At 42.2% G+C, this 22,129-nt stretch overlaps 1 protein-coding gene across 1 annotated transcript in view; it reads left to right on the top strand.

Moving 5' to 3' along the window:
- Window positions 1-9,296: 9,296 nt before the first annotated feature.
- Window positions 9,297-22,129, top strand: part of LOC143764876 (pendrin-like) — a 162,338-nt gene continuing 149,505 nt past the window's right edge. The window contains exons 1-3 of the mRNA XM_077250938.1: window positions 9,297-9,349; window positions 11,116-11,272; window positions 21,412-21,551. Of these exons, the coding sequence (XP_077107053.1) occupies window positions 11,121-11,272; window positions 21,412-21,551 (292 nt within the window). The 5' untranslated portion in view covers window positions 9,297-9,349; window positions 11,116-11,120. The remainder of the gene's footprint in view (window positions 9,350-11,115; window positions 11,273-21,411; window positions 21,552-22,129) is intronic.

Raw genomic sequence — 22,129 nt, 5'->3', positions numbered from 1 at the left:
TTTTGCTAATTTTCACCGTCGCTTCATCGCCAATTTTTCTGGTGTTGTTAAGCCTTTGACGGATTTGACCAAGAAGGGTTCTGATGTGACTAATTGGTCTCCTGCGGCTGTGGAGGCTTTTCAGGAGCTGAAGCGCCGGTTTTCTTCTCCTCCTGTCTTGTGTCAGCCAGATGTCTCTCTTCCTTTCCAGGTCGAGGTGGATGCTTCGGAGATTGGAGCAGGAGCTGTTTTGTCGCAGAGAAGCTCTGATGGCTCTGTGATGAGGCCATGTGCTTTCTTTTCAAGAAAGTTTTCGCCTGCCGAGCGGAATTATGATGTTGGTAATCGGGAGTTGTTGGCTATGAAGTGGGCATTTGAGGAATGGAGACATTGGCTCGAGGGAGCTAAGCATTGTGTGGTGGTCCTGACTGATCACAAGAATCTGATTTATCTTGAGTCTGCCAAGCGCCTGAATCCTAGACAGGCTCGCTGGTCGTTGTTTTTCTCTCGCTTCAATTTTGTGGTCTCGTACCTGCCTGGTTCGAAGAATGTGAAGGCTGATGCTCTTTCTAGGAGTTTTGTGCCTGACTCCCCTGGAGATTCTGAGCCGGCTGGTATTCTCAGAGAGGGGGTGATTGTGTCTGCTATTTCCCCAGATTTACGACGTGTGCTGCAGAAATTTCAGGCAGACAGACCTGACCGGTGCCCACCAGGGAGACTGTTTGTCCCAGATAGATGGACCAGCAGAGTTATCTCCGAGGTTCATTCCTCAGTCTTGGCAGGTCATCCTGGAATTTTTGGTACCAGAGAGTTGGTGGCCAGGTCCTTTTGGTGGCCTTCTTTGTCGCGGGATGTGCGTTCCTTTGTGCAGTCCTGTGGGGTTTGTGCTCGGGCTAAGCCTTGCTGTTCTCGTGCCAGTGGGTTGCTTTTGCCCTTGCCTGTTCCGAAGAGGCCTTGGACGCACATTTCCATGGATTTTATTTCGGACCTTCCTGTCTCTCAGAGAATGACTGTCATCTGGGTTGTTTGTGATCCTTTCTCTAAAATGGTTCATTTGGTGCCCTTGCCTAAGTTGCCTTCATCTTCTGATTTGGTTCCGCTGTTTTTTCAGAATGTGGATTCCTGAAAACATTGTGTCTGACAGAGGATCCCAGTTTGTGTCCAGGTTTTGGCGGACCTTTTGTGCTAAGATGGGCATTGATTTGTCTTTTTCGTCAGCCTTCCATCCTCAGACGAATGGCCAAACTGAGCGAACTAATCAGACCTTGGAGACCTATTTGAGATGTTTTGTTTCTGCTGATCAGGATGATTGGGTGACCTTTTTGCCATTGGCCGAGTTTGCCCTTAACAATCGGGCTAGTTCTGCTACTTTGGTTTCGCCTTTTTTTTGTAATTCTGGTTTTCATCCTCGTTTTTCCTCGGGTCAGGTGGAGTCTTCTGACTGCCCTGGGGTGGATTCTGTGGTGGATAGGTTGCAGCGGATTTGGAACCATGTGGTGGACAACTTGAAGTTGTCACAAGAGAAGGCTCAGCGCTTTGCCAACCGCCGTCGCTGTGTGGGTCCCCGACTTTGTGTTGGGGATTTGGTGTGGTTGTCTTCTCGTTTTGTCCCGATTAAGGTTTCTTCTCCTAAGTTCAAGCCTCGGTTCATCGGTCCTTATAAGATTTTGGAAGTTATTAACCCTGTGTCATTTCGTTTGGACCTCCCAGTATCGTTTGCCATTCATAATGTGTTCCATAGGTCATTGTTGCGGAGGTATGTGGTGCCTGTGGTTCCTTCTGTTGAGCCTCCTGCCCCGGTGCTGGTTGAGGGAGAATTGGAATACGTGGTGGAGAAGATCTTGGATTCTCGTATTTCAAGACGGAGGCTTCAGTATTTGGTTAAGTGGAAGGGCTATGGTCGGGAAGATAATTCCTGGGTTGTCGCCTCTGATGTTCATGCGGCCGATCTGGTTCGTGCCTTCCATGTAGCTCATCCTGATCGCCCTGGGGGTTTTGATGAGGGTTCGGTGACCCCTCCTCAAGGGGGGGGTACTGTTGTGAACTCTGTTAGTGGGCTCCCTCTTGTGGTCACAACTGGTACTGTGTGAGTGTTGTCTTTGGGCTCCCTCTGGTGGTTTTGTTTATCTTCCTGCGGGTTTGAGGCAGGATCAGCTGTCTCGTTATCCACCAGTGAGGTTTTCTATTTAGCTCAGCTGCAACTTCACTTGTTGCCTGCTGTCAATGTGTTCAGACCTATTCTGATTTCATCTGGCTACGTTTGGTCTCAGTCTTTCCAAGACAAGCTAAGTTTTGCTTTTCAGTTTTGTTCTCTCATCAGTTATCAATATGTGCTTTGTGTATGATGAGTTTAATCCAGCTTGCTAACATGTGATTTCCTGCTTGCTGGTAGCTCTGGGGTTCAGACTTGCTCCCCTCACACCGTTAGCTGGTGTGAGGGTCTCGCGCATTCTCTGAGTGGATTTTTAGAGGGTTTTTTACTGACCGCATAGATCCCTTTCTATTTTCTGCTATCTAGTATTAGCGGGCCTCCTTTGCTAAATCTGATTCATCTCTGTGTTTGTATTTTCCCCTTAACTCACCGTTATTATCTGTGGGGGGCCTTTCTATATCTTTGGGGATCATTTCCACTGAGGCAAGGGAGGTCTTGCTTTCTCTCTAGGAGTAGTCAGTTTCTCAGGCCGTGATGAGACGTCTAGGATTTTAGGCACGTTCCACGGCTGCCTATAGTTGTTTGTGGTTAGGATCAGTTATGCGGTCAGTCCAGTTACCACCACCCCAGAGCTGGTCTATTGTTTAGTACTTAACAGGTCAGGTTTTCGGATCCTCTGCCACTGGGATCATAACACAGACCATTCCATCTAAGTCTGCATTCCAAAAGGCGCTCCTTCCCTTCCGAAACGGTGGTTCCCCCCCACATATGGTGTATCAGCGTACTGAGGACAAATTGGACAGCAACTGTTGGGGTCCAATTTCTCCTGTTACCCTTGGGAAAGTACAAAACTGGGGGCTAAAAAATAATTTTTGTGGGAAAAAAATAATTTTTATTTTCACGGCTCTGCTTTATAAACTGTAGTGAAACACTTGGGGGTTCAAAGCTCTCACAACACTTCTAAATGAGTTCCTTTGGGAGTCTACTTTCCAAAATGGTGTCACTTGTGGGGGGTTTAAATGTTTAGGCACATCAGTGGCTCTCCAAACGCAACATGGCGTCCCATCTCAATTCCAGTCAATTTTGCATTGAAAAGTCAAATGGCGCTCCTTCCCTTCCGAGCTCTGCCATGCGCCCAAACAGTGGTTTACCCCCACATATGAGGTATCAGCGTACTCAGGACAAATTGGACAACAACTTTTGTGGTCCAATTTCTTCTCTTAATCTTGGGAAAATAAAAAATTGGGGGCGAAAAATCATTTTTTGTGAAAAAATATTTTTTATTTTTACGGCTCTGCATTATAAACTTCTGTGAAGCACTTGTTGGGTCAAAGTGCTCACGACACATCTAGATAAGTTCCTTAGGGGGTCTACTTTCCAAAATGGTGTCACTTGTGGGGGGTTTCAATGTTTAGGCACATCAGGGGCTCTCCAAACACAACATGGCATCCCATCTCAATTCCAGTCAATTTTGCATTGAAAAGTCAAACGACGCTCCTTCCCTTCCGAGCTCTCCCTTGCACCCAAACGGTTGTTTACCCTCACATATGTGGTATCAGCATACTCAGGACAAATTGTACAACAACTTTTCAAGTCCAATTTTCTCCTGTTACCCTTGGTAAAATAAAACAAATTGGAGCTGAATTAAATTTTGTGTAAAAAAATTAAATGTTCATTTTTATTTAAACATTCCAAAAATTCCTGTGAAACACCTGAAGGGTTAATAAACTTTGTGAATGTGGTTTTGAGCACCTTGAGGGGTGCAGTTTTTAGAATGGTGTCACACTTGGGTATTTTCTATCATATAGACCCCTCAAAATGACTTCAAATGAGATGTGGTCCCTAAAAAAAAATTGTGTTGTAAAAATGAGAAATTGCTGGTCAACTTTTAACCCTTATAACTCCCTAACAAAAAAAAATTGTGCTGATGTAAAGTAGACATGTGGGAAATGTTACTTATTAAGTATTTTGTGTGACATATCTCTGTGATTTAATTGTATAAAAATTCAAAGTTGGAAAATTGCGAAATTTTCGACAAATTTCCGTTTTTCACAAATAAACGCAGGTAATATAAAGAAATTTTACCACTATCATGTGGTACAATATGTCACGAGAAAACAATGTCAGAATCACCGGGATCCGTTGAAGTGTTCCAGAGTTATAACCTCATAAAGGGACAGTGGTCAGAATTTTACAAATTGGCCCGGTCATTAACGTGCAAACCACCCTTGGGAGTAAAGGGGTTAAACTGAGAACATGAATGTGTGGATTCGTGGATTGAGATAATAGATCAGCCTAAGGTTAAATATGATATTTAATCGCCTTAAGGGCACACACAAGACAAAACACTAAATATACAGTGAATATACACTACCGTTCAAAAGTTTAGGGTCACTTAGAAATGTCCTTATTTTTTAAAGAAAAGCACAGTGTTTTCCAAAGAAGCTAACATTAAATGATTCAGAAATACACTCTATACATTGTTAATGTGGTAAATGACTATTCTAGCTGCAAACGTCTGGTTTGTAATGAAATATCTTCATAGGTATTTAGAGGTCCATTTCCAACAACCATCACTCCAGTGTTCTTATGGTACTTTGTGTTTGCTAACTGTGTAAGAAGGCTAATGGATGATTAGAATACCCTTGAAAACCCTTGTGCAAGTATGTTAGCACAGCTGAAAACAGTTTGGCTGATTAGAGAACCTATAAACCTGACCTTCCTTTGAGCTAGTTCAGAATTTTTACATTTGTTGGTTCCATTAAACTCTCAAAATGGCCAGAAAAAAAGATCTTTTATGTGAAACTCAACAGTCTATTCTTGTTCTTAGAAATTAAGGCTATTCCATGCAAGAAATTGCCAAGAAACTGAAGATTTCCTACAACGATGTGTACTACTCCCTTCAGAGGAGAGCACAAACAGGCTCTAACCAAAGTAGAAAGAGAAGTGGGAGGTCCCACTGCACAACTGAGCAACAAGACAAGTACATTAGAGTCTGTAGTTTGAGAAATCGACCCCTCACACGTCCTCAACTATCAGCTTCATTAAATAGTACACAAAAAATGCCAGTGTCAACGTCTACAGTGAAGAGGCGACTCCGGGATACTGGCCTTCAGGGCAGAGTGGCAAAGAAAAAGCCATATCTGAGACTGACTTATGAAAGGAAAAGATTAATATGGGCAAAAGAACACAGACATTGGACAGAGGAAGATTGGAAGAAAGTGTTATGGACAGACGAATCCAAGTTTGAGATGTTTGGATCACACAGAAGAACCTTTATGATACGCAGAACAACTGAAAAGATGCTGGAAGAGTGCCTGATGCCATCTGTCAAGCATGGTGGAGGTAATGTGATGGTCTGGGGTTGCTTTGGTGCTGGTAAAGTGGGAGATTTGTACAAGGTAAAAGGGATATTGAATAAGGAAGGCTATCACTGCATTTTGCAGTGCCATGCCATACCCTGTGGACAGCGCTTGACAGCCAATTTCATCCCATAACAAGACAATGACCCAAAGCACACCTCCAAATTATGCAAGAACTATTTAGGGAAGAAGCAGCCAGCTGGAGTTCTATCTGCAATGGAGTGGCCAGTGCAGTCACTAAATCTCATCAACCCCACTGAGCTGTTGTGGGAGCAGCTTGACTGTATGGTATGCAAAAAGTGCCCATCAAGCCAAACCAACTTGTGGGAGAGGCTTCTGGAAGCATGGGGTGAAGTTTCTCCAGATTACCTCAGCAAATTAACTGCTAGAATGCCCAAGGTCTGCAATGCTGTAATTGCTGCAAAGGGAGCATTCTTTGACGAAAGCAAAGTTTGAAGGAGAAAATTATTATTTCCAATAAAAATCTTTTTTTCAAACCTTGTCAATGTCTGGACTAGATTTTCAATTCAATTGGCAACTCATTTGATTAATAAAAGTATGAGTTTTCATGGAAAGCACAAAATTGTCTGGGTGACCCTAAACTTTTGAATGGTAGCGTACGTATACGATGGTCAGATATGCAAATACAAGTGGTAGTACAATAAGCATTAGCAGAAGATAAAAATGTTAATTACCAGTTGGATGTTAGGTCTTGGTGCTGCGCAACCAGATGGGAGGTGTGGGGTGCTAGTGGTTTCCGGTTTCTTCCAGCACGATACGATGGAATGACCTTCCTTAGAAGAGAACGTTGGGTCACAGCCTCACACAAGCAATTAGTTTTCCTCCCCTTGGGTATGGTACCTGAAACTCCAAAACCTCTGATGGATCACATAACTTCTCAAAAGGTCATAGTGAGGCGGATTGTCACCATCGGAACCAGCTGGGCCCCCATTATGCTTGGAGACTAAATCTGGCTTCGCTACCTGGCTTCAATTAGCCATTCTATACCTCTCCACCCTGGTGTGCAAGAATGGCTTGAGACCCAGGCGAGCGTTTGTCCTGTTCTCCAATATGTAACCGGTAAATGCCTAGGATGTATGATAACTCCATAACTCCTTATGAAATGATGGCTCCCATCCATCTGGGTGGTTTCTTTGAAGCAATTAAGTAGCTTGGGATCTCAGCAGGAGTTGGTCCCAGATTGGCTGCTGAGGGTGTGAGTTTTTCCACTTGGAGCTTCTGAAGCTGGAATACCTGCTAAGCCAGGTGTCCTGTCTCAGCTTCACATTTTGAAGGAGGTCTATAATCTTGAACCAGATATATACAGTCGATTGGCATGAAATTATATCCCCATTATTCTTCACAATAAGATTTGGTTGTCATCCAAAAATATTAAACTTAAGGTACCGTTGATGAAATTGGATCCTAAATTCATTGTGTTGTATGAGATTCTGGAAATAGTCAATCCGATGGATTTTAGATTGAAACTTACCCAATCCCTTCATATTCCTAATGTCTTCCATAGATCCCTATTGGAGGAGTTAATTCCTTTAATTTTTGTTTCCCTCATCCCTGCCTCCTCCAGTTTCTGTTGATGTATGTAGAAGATCATGGACTCTCAGAGGGTTTGAAATTCCCTCCAATATCTTATCCATTGGAAGGGATACAGACCCCAAGACAGTTCCAGGGTCCCGACTCAATGTGAGAAGGCTGATTGTTTGGTCAGGGCCTTCCATTCTGGATTTCCTGGGAAACCTTGGGATCTGGTGTCCTCCATAGAAAATGGGTCATTGTCACAGTTCCACCACTCATGGTGACCTAGGGACTCAGTGAGTGACAACTCAGACACTTCATAGAATCAGGGGCATGTTGGTCTGACAGTATTATGAGTGACAGCCCCGCCTTCCAATTTGGCTGGGCCTGCTGGGTTTTCTCCAGGTTTAATCCATTTAGGGTGATTATCTGGCTATTTAGCTGTCTGACAATGATCAGACTATTGCCAGCCATTGCTTTGCTCAGTGATGTGTGTGCCTTTTGCTTAGAGTTTTGCAATTCTGATCTTTGTTGACTTGGAATTTGCCTTTTGACCAATCTTTTGTATTGCTTGTTTGCTTTTGATGTACTTTGACCTTCGCCTGACCTCGCACTTTACCTTCTGACCATTCTTTTGCCTTAGCCTTTTGACTTTGACGTGTTTTCCTGTTATTTGACCCCAAACTCCTTGACTCCCTTGTCTCACTGCGCAGAGGCACATTCAGCACCATTTTCACTATATACTGAAGTTTTTTAGTATTGCAGTATATAGAACAAGCAATTGCCAAGTAATTTACTGCACATCTGATGTCTAAAAAAGAAAAGAAAAATAAATGCAAAATTGCCTATTTTTTCATCACTTCACCCCAGCTGAAATAATTTCCTATTTTGCAGTACATTATATAGTAAAATGAATGGTATCATTCAAAATTACAACTGAGCTTGCAAAAATAAAAAAAGTTATGACTCTTGGAAAAAGGGAAGGAAAAACAAATACACAGAAAAAGAGGTTAAACCTTCTTCAAAAAACATTACAAAATACACATCTCTGAAGATTAAATATCTAATTTCCCTATAAACATAAAACCTATATAATACAGTTCATTAATTGATCTAAGCTGGCAATGATTGATAGAAATAAAAGTATGGGGAGAGAATATCTTGCATTATATAACATAGCATGAATTAAACATTACCTTTTAAACTACAAAATGTTGACAAAAAAGTGAATAAATAATATATTGTTTTCAAAATCCAGGGGTTACCACTACTTATCCATGAGGACCCCCCTCCAATACCTAAAAGGGGAACCCAACTATGCTATTTCCCTATACTGCCTAATGAGCATAAAAGGAGTTTGATTAAAGTGGTGACCGAGCATGTACGCATGATCGAGGATTTAATATGTGATCGCTTTATTACAGGGTAGAATTATGGCAAAGTTACGGTGTTTGTCCATGTAGCAATGTTGAGGTTCATTTGCAACCATTTTGGCACAACTCAAACTATATGCTAACATAAAAGTAACCATCAATGTGAAAATAGTCTCACCATGTGTCTAGCAAATTACTTTCATTAACTTGTGCTTCTTCATTATTACCACTTCACTTTGTATACTTCTTGGTTTAATTAACTATTGGACACTAATAAGCACTAAAGTCCTCGGATCAACAAAATATCAAACTATAAAATAAATCACAGAAAAAGCTGATGCTGTTTATTAAGTTTCAGGGAAAAGAAGGTTCTACAGAGGGAATAGTTTTTAAAACAAAAGAGAGATTGCGAGAGAATATAGGGTAAGAAAACACAAGGTTAATGATGGCCAGTAGAGATCTTCTTGTAGACACTGTCCATATAAGTTACCATAAATTAGGGTTGATTGGGACTGCTATTTTTATGACAAATAATTCCTCATTGCTGAGTGATTCCATAAGAAGACAATGACTTTCTTAAATTAAGTTAGTAATTAACTAGATAGGTCTACAACCCAACTTTGAATGCCAACTTTTTGATTGCTGTCTTTCATTTCTAAATCTGCTGCACAAGTCGATTATTACCTTTCTCTCAAATGTCCTGTCATGTTTGCACATCTAAATACAGCATAAAGGGCGTATGATTGAAGGGTTAATTATCGCAGGCAAGAACTAATGTGAACTTCCAAGCACACTACGTATTTATGTGTAAGGCCATGTCACATTTTTCTCGTTAAAAATGTAGATGAGGGACTCATAAAGCGATCTTCCCCTGACTTATTGGCACTATATATTGAGTAAGGGTAAACATAGAAGAATCTTCCAAGGTTGCTTTGGCTGGAACAGCGCAGGTAGGCAAAAGGCTTGTATGATGACCCCTTTATAACTATCTTAAGTATTATTAATAATATTTTCCTCTAAATTATGTATGGAAAACCAAAAACAACCAAAAATGAGGTATCTCAATTTTAGTGGTTTCGATTTTGAAGATATTTTAGGAATTTATTAACAATTAGAAATCTGTACTAAAGCAAAACCTCTAGAATTCAGAATTCAGAAACATGTTTTAGAGAAGATGGTTTAAAAGACCTTTTTTTAATAAAGATTCTTTCTGGCTTTTTATGTGGGATTCAATTCTGATTCATGTGGGAAATTGTAGAGAATTCGTGCCTCAACGTGCTGACATTGTTTGCAAATATGACATTTTGTATATATTTTTTTATTATCGAAATACAGTAGAGAAAAGAAAAAGTCACTAAGATCTTAGTACTAAGCAACATTCTAGAAATGTCTACTTAAAAGTCTTGCTCCAATGTCATTACCTCTAATTTTGGGAAGCTTTTACCTACGTTGATGTACATACTCATACTTGCTGGCCACCATTATCTAAGCTCTATTGTGACCCTTTTAGCCTACATAAACCTAGCATCACACCTGAGACTTAAATGAGCAAATATTCTTCAACAAGTTGGATCAAATCTTATGTGACCCAACCAAACAACCTTCCCAACATAATATAGAAGTTGTTATATTAAGGTCTGCTTAGTTAGATCCAGTCACTCCTAATTTTATTTCTAATGCTTGGGAAACAAGGTCTTCTTTATTCAAAAACCACCCAATTATTATCAAGATCTCATTGCTTCTTAAGGAGGAGCTGTTACTTGCCATAAATATGTCAATGATTATTTCTACTTGATGTCAATGTTGCTGTTCTCCTGATTAGGGTTTCATTTTTTCTTGTTCCCGCACCTTCACATACCTATGATATAACCAACTCTAATCTGTAAGTAAATAGCCTTTTTAGCCAAGTGGGGGCGGTTCTCTAATCTTCTCTACAGGAGTATGTGTGAGGGCCATGTCCAGTTGACTAAAAAGACTAGATTTACATACAGGGAATTAGGGCCATATTTCAGGAACAAAGAGGAACAGGGACACAAGAAAAAGAATGTCAATTTCAAAAGAACTTTCACATTTGCACAAGGAAAAAAATTACATATTGATGGCAAGTAACAGGTCCTCTGTAAGGAGCATTCACATTACATGTCTTATAATCTTCTCCAGAATTCTAGTCAAAGGTCCATTTTAAGGTTTACTCTATATCCCTGCGTCCAAACATTTTAAACATCCACAGGATAGTTGATAACTCACTGATCGGTGAGGGTCCGACCTCCGGTACCTGCACCAATAGGCCGAATTGGGAACATTTATCTCCAACAGGGAACTTTTATCCTCATTAGATAATGAGGGGGCATGTTGGTTGCTCACGTCTATTCATTCTCTATGGGGCTACCAGAAAAAGCAAAGCGCAGTATTCAGCAACGATATATGAATGAATTGATCGCTGTTCGATCATGCGCACTGTTACTACATTCTAACAATTGGTGCAGGTTCCAACATTCAGACTCATACCGATCAATAAGTTATCACCTATCCGGTAGAAATTTAAGGTTCACCAAGCATTATTTGTCATATAACGAAGTTACCCGGCGAGAACCTAGTTTACCAGATTAGAGGAACTTGTCTCATTGAAGCCTTTAATATTATACATTTTTATGCTCTTAGATAACTGACAATTGATCTTGGATAAAGAAACCTTTATTTTACCTAATCTTAACAGTTACAATGGTGTTGCCAAATATGGATTTACCCAAAGCTGGGAATACCCAGTATTTGGTGCGAAGGACGATATATGCTGAGCCATCTTTTCAAGATGATAATGAAAAAAAAGAGATTGTGCCGAAAACATACCGTGAACGACTGAAAAAGAGTTGCAGGTACACTATGTAGGCTTTAGAATATACCGGAGAATTCAGGAACTTCTTTTATAACAAAAAAAAAGCTTTTACTGTGTAACTAATCTTCTATATAATTGTCTAAGGGTCACTTCCGTCTTTCTGTCCTTCTGTCTGTCTGTCTGTCATGGATATTCATTGGTCGCGGCCTCTGTCTGTCATGGAAATCCAAGTCGCTGATTGGTCGCGGCAAAACAGCCACAACCAATCAGTGACGGGCACAGTCTGGCGGCAAAATGGCCACTCCTTACTCCCCGCAGTCAGTGCCCGCTCCATAATCCCCTCCAGTCAGCGCTCACACAGGGTTAATGGCAGCGCTAACGGACCACGTTATGCCACTGTGTAACGCACTCCGTTACCGCTGCTATTAACGTTGTGTGACCAACTTTTTACTATTTATGCTGCCTATGCAGCATCAATAGTAAAAAGATCTAATGTTAAAAATAATTTAAAAAATAAAAAATCCTTATATACTATCCAAAACAGGCCTTTCCCGCTCCTCGCGACGCTCCGGTGATGGCTCCATGCATTGCGATCTCGCGAGTTGATGACGCAGCAGTCTCGCGAGATCGTTACATCATCATCTCGCGAGACCGCAATGCACTCTTGAGACCAGAGCGCGCGAGGAGCGTCGGTAACCACTTCGCCTGGATCCGGGTGCCAACGGAAGGTGAGTATATAACTATTTTTTAATTTAATTCTTTTTTTTAACAGGGATATGATGCCCACATTGCTATATACTACGTGGGCTGTGCGATATACTACGTGGGCTGTGCGATATACTATGTGGGCTGTGCGATATACTGCATGGGCTGTGCAATATACTACATAGGCTGTGCGATATACTGCGTGGGCTGTGCGATATACTGCGTGGGCTGTGCGATATACTGCGTGGGCTGTGCAATATACTGCGTGGGCTGTGCAATATACTACGTGGCCTGTGCTATATACTACGTGGGCTGTGCTATATACTACGTGAGCAGTGCAATATACTATGTGGGCTTTGCAATATACTACGTGGGCTGTGCAATGTACTACGTGGGCTGTGCAATGTACTACGTGGGCTGTGCAATGTACTACGTGGGCTGTGCAATGTACTACGTGGGCTGTGCAATGTACTACGTGGGCTGTGCAGTGTACTATGTGGGCTGTGCAATATACTACATGGCTGTGCTATATACTACGTGGGCTGTGTTATACACTACGTGGGCTGTGTTATACACTACGTGGGCTGTGTTATACACTATGTGGGCTGTGTTATACACTACGTGGCCTGTGTATACACTACGTGGCCTGTGTTATATACTGCATGCGTGGGCTGTTATATACTACGTGGCTGTCTTATATGCTATGTGGGCTGTTATACACTCCGTGGGCTGTGCTATATACTATGTGGCTGTGCTATATACTCCGTGGGCTGTGTTATATACTACGTGGCTGTGCTATATACTCCGTGGGCTGTGCTATATACACTTTGGGCTGTGCTATATACTACGTGGCTGTGCTATATACTACGTGGCTGGGCTGTGCTATATATTACGTGGCTGTGCTATATAATATGTGGCTGTGCAATATACTACGTGGCTGTGCTATTTACTACGTGGGCTGTTATATACTACGTGGCTGTGCTATATACTACGTGGCCGTCCGCGAACAATCAGCGACAGGCGCAGTCCGGCCGCGAATTGGCGCGGGATTTGAACCACGCTTCACTAATTGGTCGCGGCCAGCCGAATCCTGTGTATTCAATGTATTATTCTAAAATCTTCATAAATAAACTACATACATATTCTAGAATACCCGATGCGTTAGAATCGGGCTACCATCTAGTAAATTATAAAAAGAACTAAAGAATTAGAATAACCGAAGACATAGGCTTTGTTATGTGAAATTAAAATATGCCAAATGTGCAAAGACAATATCTAGTGGTGTAAATGTGAAGATATCCTCTAGAATATAGGAATAAGATGTCACTACAGACAATAATAATGTGTTACTGACAGTCACTTTCTAACATGGCGCCAACATCTGTTCAGTTTGGCACAAAATAAATATTTCTTAAATTAGATCTGTCAGCAGCTTGTGGTTATTTATTCTGAGAGCAACATATTGTATGTGCTGAGAATCTAATGTGACACTTACTAGGCTGTGTGCTGTAGTTTCAATACAATCAGTTTTTATAACAGTAGTAGATGATCAATAGAGGACTAGGTGTCATGTGCAGGCCAGTCCAGCTAATCAGTGTAACCCCACCCCACCACTGATTGGCAGCCTGTTAGCAGTGTACACAAAAGCTGCCCATAGGGGTGTGGGCGGGGTTATACAGAGCTCTATATTCATCACTGCTACATCTAAAGCAGACTTAACAGGGTTTGTATCAAAACCACAACAAGCAGCCCAGTAAGTCAGACATCCCTGGAATTAACCTCTCTGCCCCTACATCATGCAGCTCTCATTTGCATAGCAAAAATCTGGTGATAGATTCCCTGTAAGAATTTCAGGTTAATTAATGCCATAATTCTGGGGAAAAAATAATTGTCATTTTTTCACATTTTATCCGTTTCTGGTTTCTTTGATGCTGTAGAATATGACACAAATGAAAGTAGGCATGTAAGATAAGAATGTAAAGAGGGAATAAAACATATTTTCATTGAGTTAATCGATAACATTGAAGTGACTATAAAGCTATTTCATTGGTGTTATATAGTCATCAAAGAGTAACAAACTCCAGAAAATGTTACCTTGTGCATAACAACCAAGCCAGCACAACTTTCCACCACGGTGGAAATGTCAACTACTGAGTACCTGAACTCAAATTGGTAGATAATATAATTGCTATGGGACTTTGTAAAAAGTTAGGTCTAAGACTGCTAGACATTTCTTATTTCACCAGACACTGTAAAGTAACACACTGGCGCTATGCTCTGGCCCGAAACTCCAGCCACAGGCACCTTGGCACGTGGTGTGCGACCCTGCCAAACAGTAAGAAAAAACCAAATCGAAATATAGGTGCCGCGCTGACAGGAGGAACTGTGACTACGGATGAATCTCAGTCACCTACCTCGCTGTTATGAACTAACGTGTCCAATCGGGACACTAGGCTGCTGCAAACCGTCCTCTGTAGTCTTGAAAGATCTATGATCCACACAGTGCAGCAGCACTGGCAATGCACTACCAGCCAGGGAGCGTCCTCCCGTAGTGCTAGAACCCCACTAATCTCGCTGCTGTAGTTCCCGGCAGGCAGCTACGGCCGATAACGCCGCCGAGCAGTAGCGTGGTGAGTGGGGGGCGTGGCTAATAGGTGACGTCACCAGTCCGTATGACGGACACTCACAAGGGCCAATCCTGACGCGTTTCGAGGGTACCGACCCTCTTTCTCAAGGTATGGCTTCAATGTCAGTGCTAGTTATTTTATAGCCACACTTCCTAATGCCATGCACATCGTAGAGCCACCCACCATCTGGGGACATCTGCAGAAACCAAATCACAAGAATATGCATACTGGACACCCCTTCGGGTGATCCACTGGAGGATACCTAAACCCTGCGATAATGCCAGGGGAAAAAATACTAGTGGAAAAATACTTATTACACCACTCTTCCCCATGGAAGATACCCCTTGCTGCTATCCCATAACCAAAGCGCTCTTTACTGGTTAAAACTATACACCTTTATTAATAGACCTCTAAAAACATTATATTGCATAGTATAAACCCCTAAACAGATAAATAAGTTACCCTAAAACCATTGCACTCAATAAAACCTGACGATTCCTCATTTTATTAAAAAATGCCAAAAACTGTTAGTGAGCCCCACCCCTAGATCCCTAAGTCCCAAAATTATACACATGGGGATAACTATACGCCGTTTCCAAAAAAACCATTTTCTTTTTAAAATATCTTTTAAAACTTTTTCGGACTAATGATTATAACGCCCGAACCCTCCCCCAACCCATAAAAATATATATCTATATCTAATTTTTTTTTTTTTTTTTTGAACCCGCGCAAATTTACAAAAGACCCTGCCTCTTAAAAGGTAAACAATTCAATTTCATAATTGAGTCCTTTGGGAGCCAAACTATCTAGTGTGAAAATCCATTTGGATTCCACTTGTGACATGCTTCTCAGATAATCTCCGCCCCTTGGATTTTCCTTTACTAATTGAGTCCCACAGAAGGAGGCGTGACTACATGACCGATTGTGTTTGTCCGCAAAATGGTGAGATAAAGGGTGCCCCTAAAAACCTTTTTTAATATTATCCAGGTGCTCCTTTATTCTCTCTTTAAGCTGCCTTTAAATGATTTAGTTTTATCCGCATTCGGTCCAAAAGCTGTTCTGGAATGCGGATAAAACTAAATCATTTAAAATCAGGGATAGTATCACCTGCCACTCTAAAGGGGTTATTTACATTGTGAGATGCCCGTGTGGCAAACTCTATGTGGGCCGCACGAAAAGGCAGCTTAAAGAGAGAATAAAGGAGCACCTGGATAATATTAAAAAAGGTTTTTAGGGGCACCCTTTATCTCTCCATTTTGCGGACAAAAACAATCGGTCATGTAGTCACACCTCCTTCTGTGGGATTCAATTAGTAAAGGAAAATCCAAGGGGCGGAGATTATCTGAGAAGCATGTCACAAGTGGAATCCAAATGGATTTTCACACTAGATAGTTTGGCTCCCAAAGGACTCAATTATGAAATTGAATTGTTTGCCTTTTAAGAGGCAGGGTCTTTTGTAAATTTGCGCGGGTTCCAAAAAAAAAAAAATTAGATATAGATATATATTTTTATGGGTTGGGGGAGGGTTCGGGCGTTATAATCATTAGTCCGAAAAAGTTTTAAAATTGTTTTAAAAGATATTTTAAAAAGAAAATTGATTTTTTTGGAAACGGCGTATAGTTATCCCCATGTGTATAATTTTGGGACTTAGGGATCTAGGGGTGGGGTTCACTAACAGTTTTTGGCATTTTTTAATAAAATGGGGAATCGTCAGGTTTTATTGAGTGCAATGGTTTTAGGGTAACTTATTTATCTGTTTAGGGGTTTATACTATGCAATATGTTTTTAGAGGTCTATTAATAAAGGTGTATAGTTTTAACCAGTAAAGAGCGCTTTGGTTATGGGATAGCAGCAAGGGGTATCTTCCATGGGGAAGAGTGGTGTAATAAGTATTTTTCCACTAGTATTTTTTCCCCTGGCATTATCGCAAGGTTTAGGTATCCTCCAGTGGGTCACCCGAAGGGGTGGCCAGTATGCATATTCTTGTGATTTGGTTTCTGCAGATGTCCCCAGATGGTGGGTGGCTCTACGATGTGCATGGCATTAGGAAGTGTGGCTATAAAATAACTAGCACTGACATTGAAGCCATACCTTGAGAAAGAGGGTTGGTACCCTCGAAACGCGTCAGGATTGGCCCTTTTGAGTGTCCGTCATACGGACTGGTGACGTCACCTATTAGCCACGCCCCCCACTCACCACGCTACTGCTCAGCGGCGTTATCGGCCGTAGCTGCCTGCCGGGAACTACAGCGGCGAGATTAGTGGGGTTCTAGCACTACGGGAGGACGCTCCCTGGCTGGTAGTGCATTGCCAGTGCTGCTGCACTGTGTGGATCATAGATCTTTCAAGACTACAGAGGACGGTTTGCAGCAGCCTAGTGTCCCGAGTGGACACGTTAGTTCATAACAGCGAGGTAGGTGACTGAGATTCATCCGTAGTCACAGTTCCTCCTGTCAGCGCGGCACCTATTTTTGGATTTTGATTTCTTATTTCACATTTCACAATATGCACACATTAATAAATCGATTTCTTAAAACTGAAGAGGCTGATGTACTAAGTTTGAAAATCAATGTCACGAATGCTAATTATTTTTGAAAGTTTTTTTGCCAGTTCCAACTGGACTCATAAACACTCAACTTAATATCAGGATTAAACAGTCAGTCTGTGATGGTATTTCAAAGTAAGTACATCAGCTTTGTCCAGTCCAACAGCTCTGTATATATATGTACAGTCATGCTCATCGTTATTGGCACCCATGAAGTGTAAGTACATAATGTGGAAAATCTCCTGAAAAAAATTAATCAAGTGAAACAGATTTTTTGTATAGAGCACTCGTGTTTAGTGATGAGCGAGTATACTCATTGCTCGGGTTTTCCCGAGCACACTCGGGTGGTCTCCGAGCATTTGTAAGTGCTCGGAGATATAGTTTTTGTTGGCCTCAGCTGCATGGTTTGCAGCTGCTAGCCAGGCTGAGTACATGTGGGGGTTGCCTGGTTGCTAGGGAATTCCCACCTGTAATCAAGCTGTCTATCAGCTGTATATCATGCAGCTGCGACAAGGAAAACTACCGTATTTTTCGGACTATAAGACGCACCGGACTATAAGGCGCACCCAGGTTTTAGAAGTGGAAAATAGGGAAAAAAATATTTGAAGCAAAAGAATGTGGTAAAATATTTAATAACATACTATTATATGTGGTGTTATTATATATAATAGTATGTTATTATGTTGGAAGCTGCGGGACCAGTGTGGTGTCTGTGAAATACTATATGAAGATGCTGGAGGGTGAGTATAAGAATGGGGGCACAGGGCTTATATTGAAAGCACCACTCCAGCACTGCAAAACAACACTGGAGTGCTGCTTTAAAAGCCCATGGGAGAACTATAACTCCCAGCATGTCCTGCAGATCCTATGACATGCTGGGAGTTATAGTTCACTAAAGGAGTGGCAGAGTGCTTTATTGTGTTTTGGAAAGACTAACCTCTTAATTGTGGCAGCCAGCCTGTGGTGAGGTAAAAGCATCCCATGACTGCACACGCAGAGCCCTCCCTCTTGTTGCCTTTCCACAGCACAGGTAATGGAAGCCAGCAGATTCTAGTGTTGGAGTCTGAAGGACCTGTGATGATGTCAAGAAGAGAGAGGGCTCTGTGCTGCCATGTGATGCTCCAGCCCGCCCACTTCTGACATCATCACAGGTCCTCCTTGTGCACATTGCACAGCACTCAGCTCCAGCCCAGGCAGGTATGCAGCGATCTCCTCTGCCCCTGACGCTGCTGCTGCCTCCTCCTCCCCCGGACACACGGATCACCCCAGCTGCTGCAGGAATCGGCGCTGGGGAAACCATGTGTGTCCCTGCTTAAGTGCAGTATTCATTTGCTGCTCCCGGCTCATCTCTCAGCTGATAGGTGGGCGGGGAGTAGCTAATGAATATTCACTGCACTTAATCATCGGGACCACAGTGCTTTCCCCAGCCTGTTTCCCAGCAGTGGGGACATTTTTCTGCCTCCTGAAGTGGGATAACAGTGCGATCCCACTCGCTGCTGCCCCCCTCCCCACATGCTACATCCCTACCATAAGACGTACCCACACTTTCCTCCCAAATTTGGAGGAAAAAAAGTGCGTCTTATGGTCAGAAAAATACGGTAAATCTCTGAGCACTTACAAATACTCGGAGAGCACCCAAGCGTGCTCGGGAAAACCCGAGCAACGAGTATACTCGCTCATCACTACTCATGTTAAATACAAAAGAGCAAATGATAAACAATTTAAGACAAAAAAAAAATGGGAGGGAAAAATAGAAAAACCTAAAGCTTGCTGTGACACTGGTACTTGCACCAGTTACATTAAATTAGTGGTAAATCACAAATGAGAATCCCCTGTGATTAATTGTTGGTGCCCATGTGACATGAATTAGCCAATGAATGATGACTTCAGTGTTTTAAAAAGCCACATGGTAGGCCTTGTTCCTTTGTCACAATGGTCAAGACAAAGGAGCTGTCTGAGGCCATCAGAAATGCTATAGCAAGCATAAGACTTCAGAAGGGTATCAGGCCATCTCCAAAGACCTTGGCATCCCAGTTTCAACAGTGCGCAATGTTATTAAGAAATTTACCAAACAAGAGTTAAGAACCTCCCTGGTTGTGAGGTAAAAAGGAAAATTGACAAGAGATGTCTCCCAGAGTTGGTGCAAACGGTGGAAAAAACACCACATCAAACATAAAAAGAGCTGAAGGCCAACCTGGGACAGTCTGAGGTCACGATTTCAACAAGTATCATAACCTGCATGCTAAATCAAGCAGAGCTTTATGGGCGAAAGCCAAGGAAGAAACCATTGCTGAAGAACAGACATAAAAAGAAGCAACTGATCTTTGCCATAGAGTACCTTCACAAACCATGATCCTTCTGGAAAATGTTCTGTGAACAGATGAAACAAACATAGAGCTTTTTAGCAATGCAAAGCAACAGTTTGTTTACAGACGGTGCAATGAAGCTTATAAGGAAAAGAACACCCCAACAACAGTTAAGCATGGTGGAGGATCCATAATGCTGTGGGGTTGCTTTGCTACATCTGGTACTGGAGGCATTGACTGTATCACAGAAATCATAAAATCAGAGAATTTTCAAGAGATTTTAGAGCGAAATGTCCTACCCAGTGTAAGAAAACTTGGTTTGAGTTCAAAGATCGTGGGTCCTCCAGCAAGACAGTGATCCAAAGCACACATCCAAAATTACACAGGAATGGTTGAAAAAGAAAAAATGAACTGTTTTAAAATGGCCATCAATGACAATGAGTCCTCCTGACCTCGATCCCATTGAAAATCTTTGGGGTAAGCTGAAATCTCTCATTGGGAAAAAGAACCCTGCAAACATTGAAGAGCTTGAACAAATTGCAAAGGAAGAGTGGGAGAAAATACCAGATGAGAAAGGCAAGAAGCTTATTGATGGGTACAAGAAACCTTTGGAGGCTGTCATCATTGCCAAAGGGTGTGCAACCTAGTATTAATCAGGGGGGCAGTTATTGCTGTACATGCTGTGTATTCTGTTTCGTCTTTGAAATTGCAACATGTAAGTTTAAAAGCAATGTTTTATTGTTGTATTACTTTGGACCACTATTTAAAAAAATCCTGAGGGTATAACTTCGGTACATTTACATTTATTTCTGAAGATATTGTACAGTCTATGAAAAAAATGATGGGGTGCCAATAACGATGAGCAGGACTGTATTCTGAAATCTGGTGACAGATCTGGATTAAATAGGGGATAATAGTCTGTGCAGGTCCTACAATGTTAGCAAACATTGGGGTCAGGAATAAGACCACTGTTTATGCAAAGGACAAGGAAGGCAACAAAGCATCATGTCATCTTGTCTCAGGTGTTACGTCATGGTGTGAATGAGCACCAGAAGGGGAATCATTTTGTGCTATAGGGCCATATTTTCTCTACATACAGCCCTGTTGGAGCTAATAAAATTTAATATAAACCATGGCCACACATTGTGACTCATGGGCCGCGATCATTTTAGCAGTCTGAGAACAAGTTCACTGACTGAAATACTAAAAGTGGACCAAAGTAAAAGAAAAATATTAGCCAAAAATAAGCAAAAATGTAAATGATGATATTTCATAACTGTAAGTATGATATTAGTAAAAGGACTTAAAGGGAACCTGTCACCCCCAAAATGGAAGATGAGGTAAGCGCACCGGCATCAGGGGCTTATCTACAGCATTCTGTAATGCTGCAGATAAGCCCCTGATGTATCCTGAAAGATGAGAAAAAGAGGTTAGATTATACTCACCCAGGGGCGGTCCCGCTGCGATGGGCATCGTGCTCCGGTCCGGGGCCTCCCATCTTCTAACGATCACATCTTCTTCTTGTCTTCACACCGCAGCTCCGGCGCAGGCGTACTTTGTCTGCCCTGTTGAGGGCAGAGCAAAGTACTGCAGTGCGCAGGTGCTGGGAAAGGTCAGAGAGGCCCGACGCCTGCGCACTGCAGTACTTTGCTCTGCCCTCAACAGGGCAGACAAAGTACGCCTGTGCCGGAGCCGCAGCATGAAGACAAGAAGAGGACATCATCCGATGAAGATGGGAGGCCCCGGACCGGACCGCGACGCCCATCGGACCGGACCGCAGCGGGACCACCCCTGGGTGAGTATAATCTAACCTCTTTTTCTCATCTTTCAGGACACATCGGGGGATTATCTACAGCATTACAGAATGCTGTAGATAAGCCCCTGATGCCGTGGGCTTACCTCATCTTCCATTTTGGGGGTGACAGGTTCCTTTCAGCTTTAATTCGTTTATCTAGTGTTCGGGCGCTGAGTTGTAATTTTACATTTTCTTCTCATAGCTGTTCAGGGAGAAAAGTACTCTTGATAATTAAATCTATTTTGCCAATTCTGGACTGGCTTCCTAAATACAGATGGAAAGAGTGGATAATCAGCGACATCATTTCAGGAGTCAGTACTGGGCTGGTATCTACTCTGCAAGGTGAGTTTACACATTTATACACTATGAACAATGCTACTGCCAGTTGCATACAATGAAATTTAAAGCATTTAACTTGTTTTTTTTTTTATCATAAATCAATAGTACATGTGAAATTAAGAAACATTATCATATATCTTATTAAACTAATCTGCTTTTTTCCCCTGATCTATCTCTATAATCGTCTAAGGGGCACTTCCATCTGTTTGTCTGTCTGTCTGCCTGTCTGTCACAGAAATCCCGCTGATTGGTCGCGGCCAGCAGAGTCCGGCCGCGAATTCGCCCGTTCCTACTCTCTGTCAGTGCCCCCTCCATACTCCCCTCCAGTCAGCGCTCACACAGGGTTAATGGCTGCTTTACACCGCGTTATGCTGCGGTGTAACGCAGTCCGTTAACGCTGCTATTAACCCTGTGTGACCAACTTTTTACTATTGATGCTGCCTATACAGCATCAATAGTAAAAAGATCTAATGTTAAAAAAATAAAAAAAATAAAGAATCATTACATACTCACCTTCCGGCGCCTTTCCCGCTCCTCGTGACGCTCCGGGCCATGCATTGCGGTCTCGCGAGACCGCTACG

This window comes from Ranitomeya variabilis, chromosome 4 (genome assembly GCF_051348905.1).
Source record: "Ranitomeya variabilis isolate aRanVar5 chromosome 4, aRanVar5.hap1, whole genome shotgun sequence".
NCBI classification, from domain to species: Eukaryota; Metazoa; Chordata; class Amphibia; order Anura; family Dendrobatidae; genus Ranitomeya; species Ranitomeya variabilis.
Note: the sequence above shows the minus strand (reverse complement) of the source record. Positions and strands in the feature narration are given on the sequence as shown.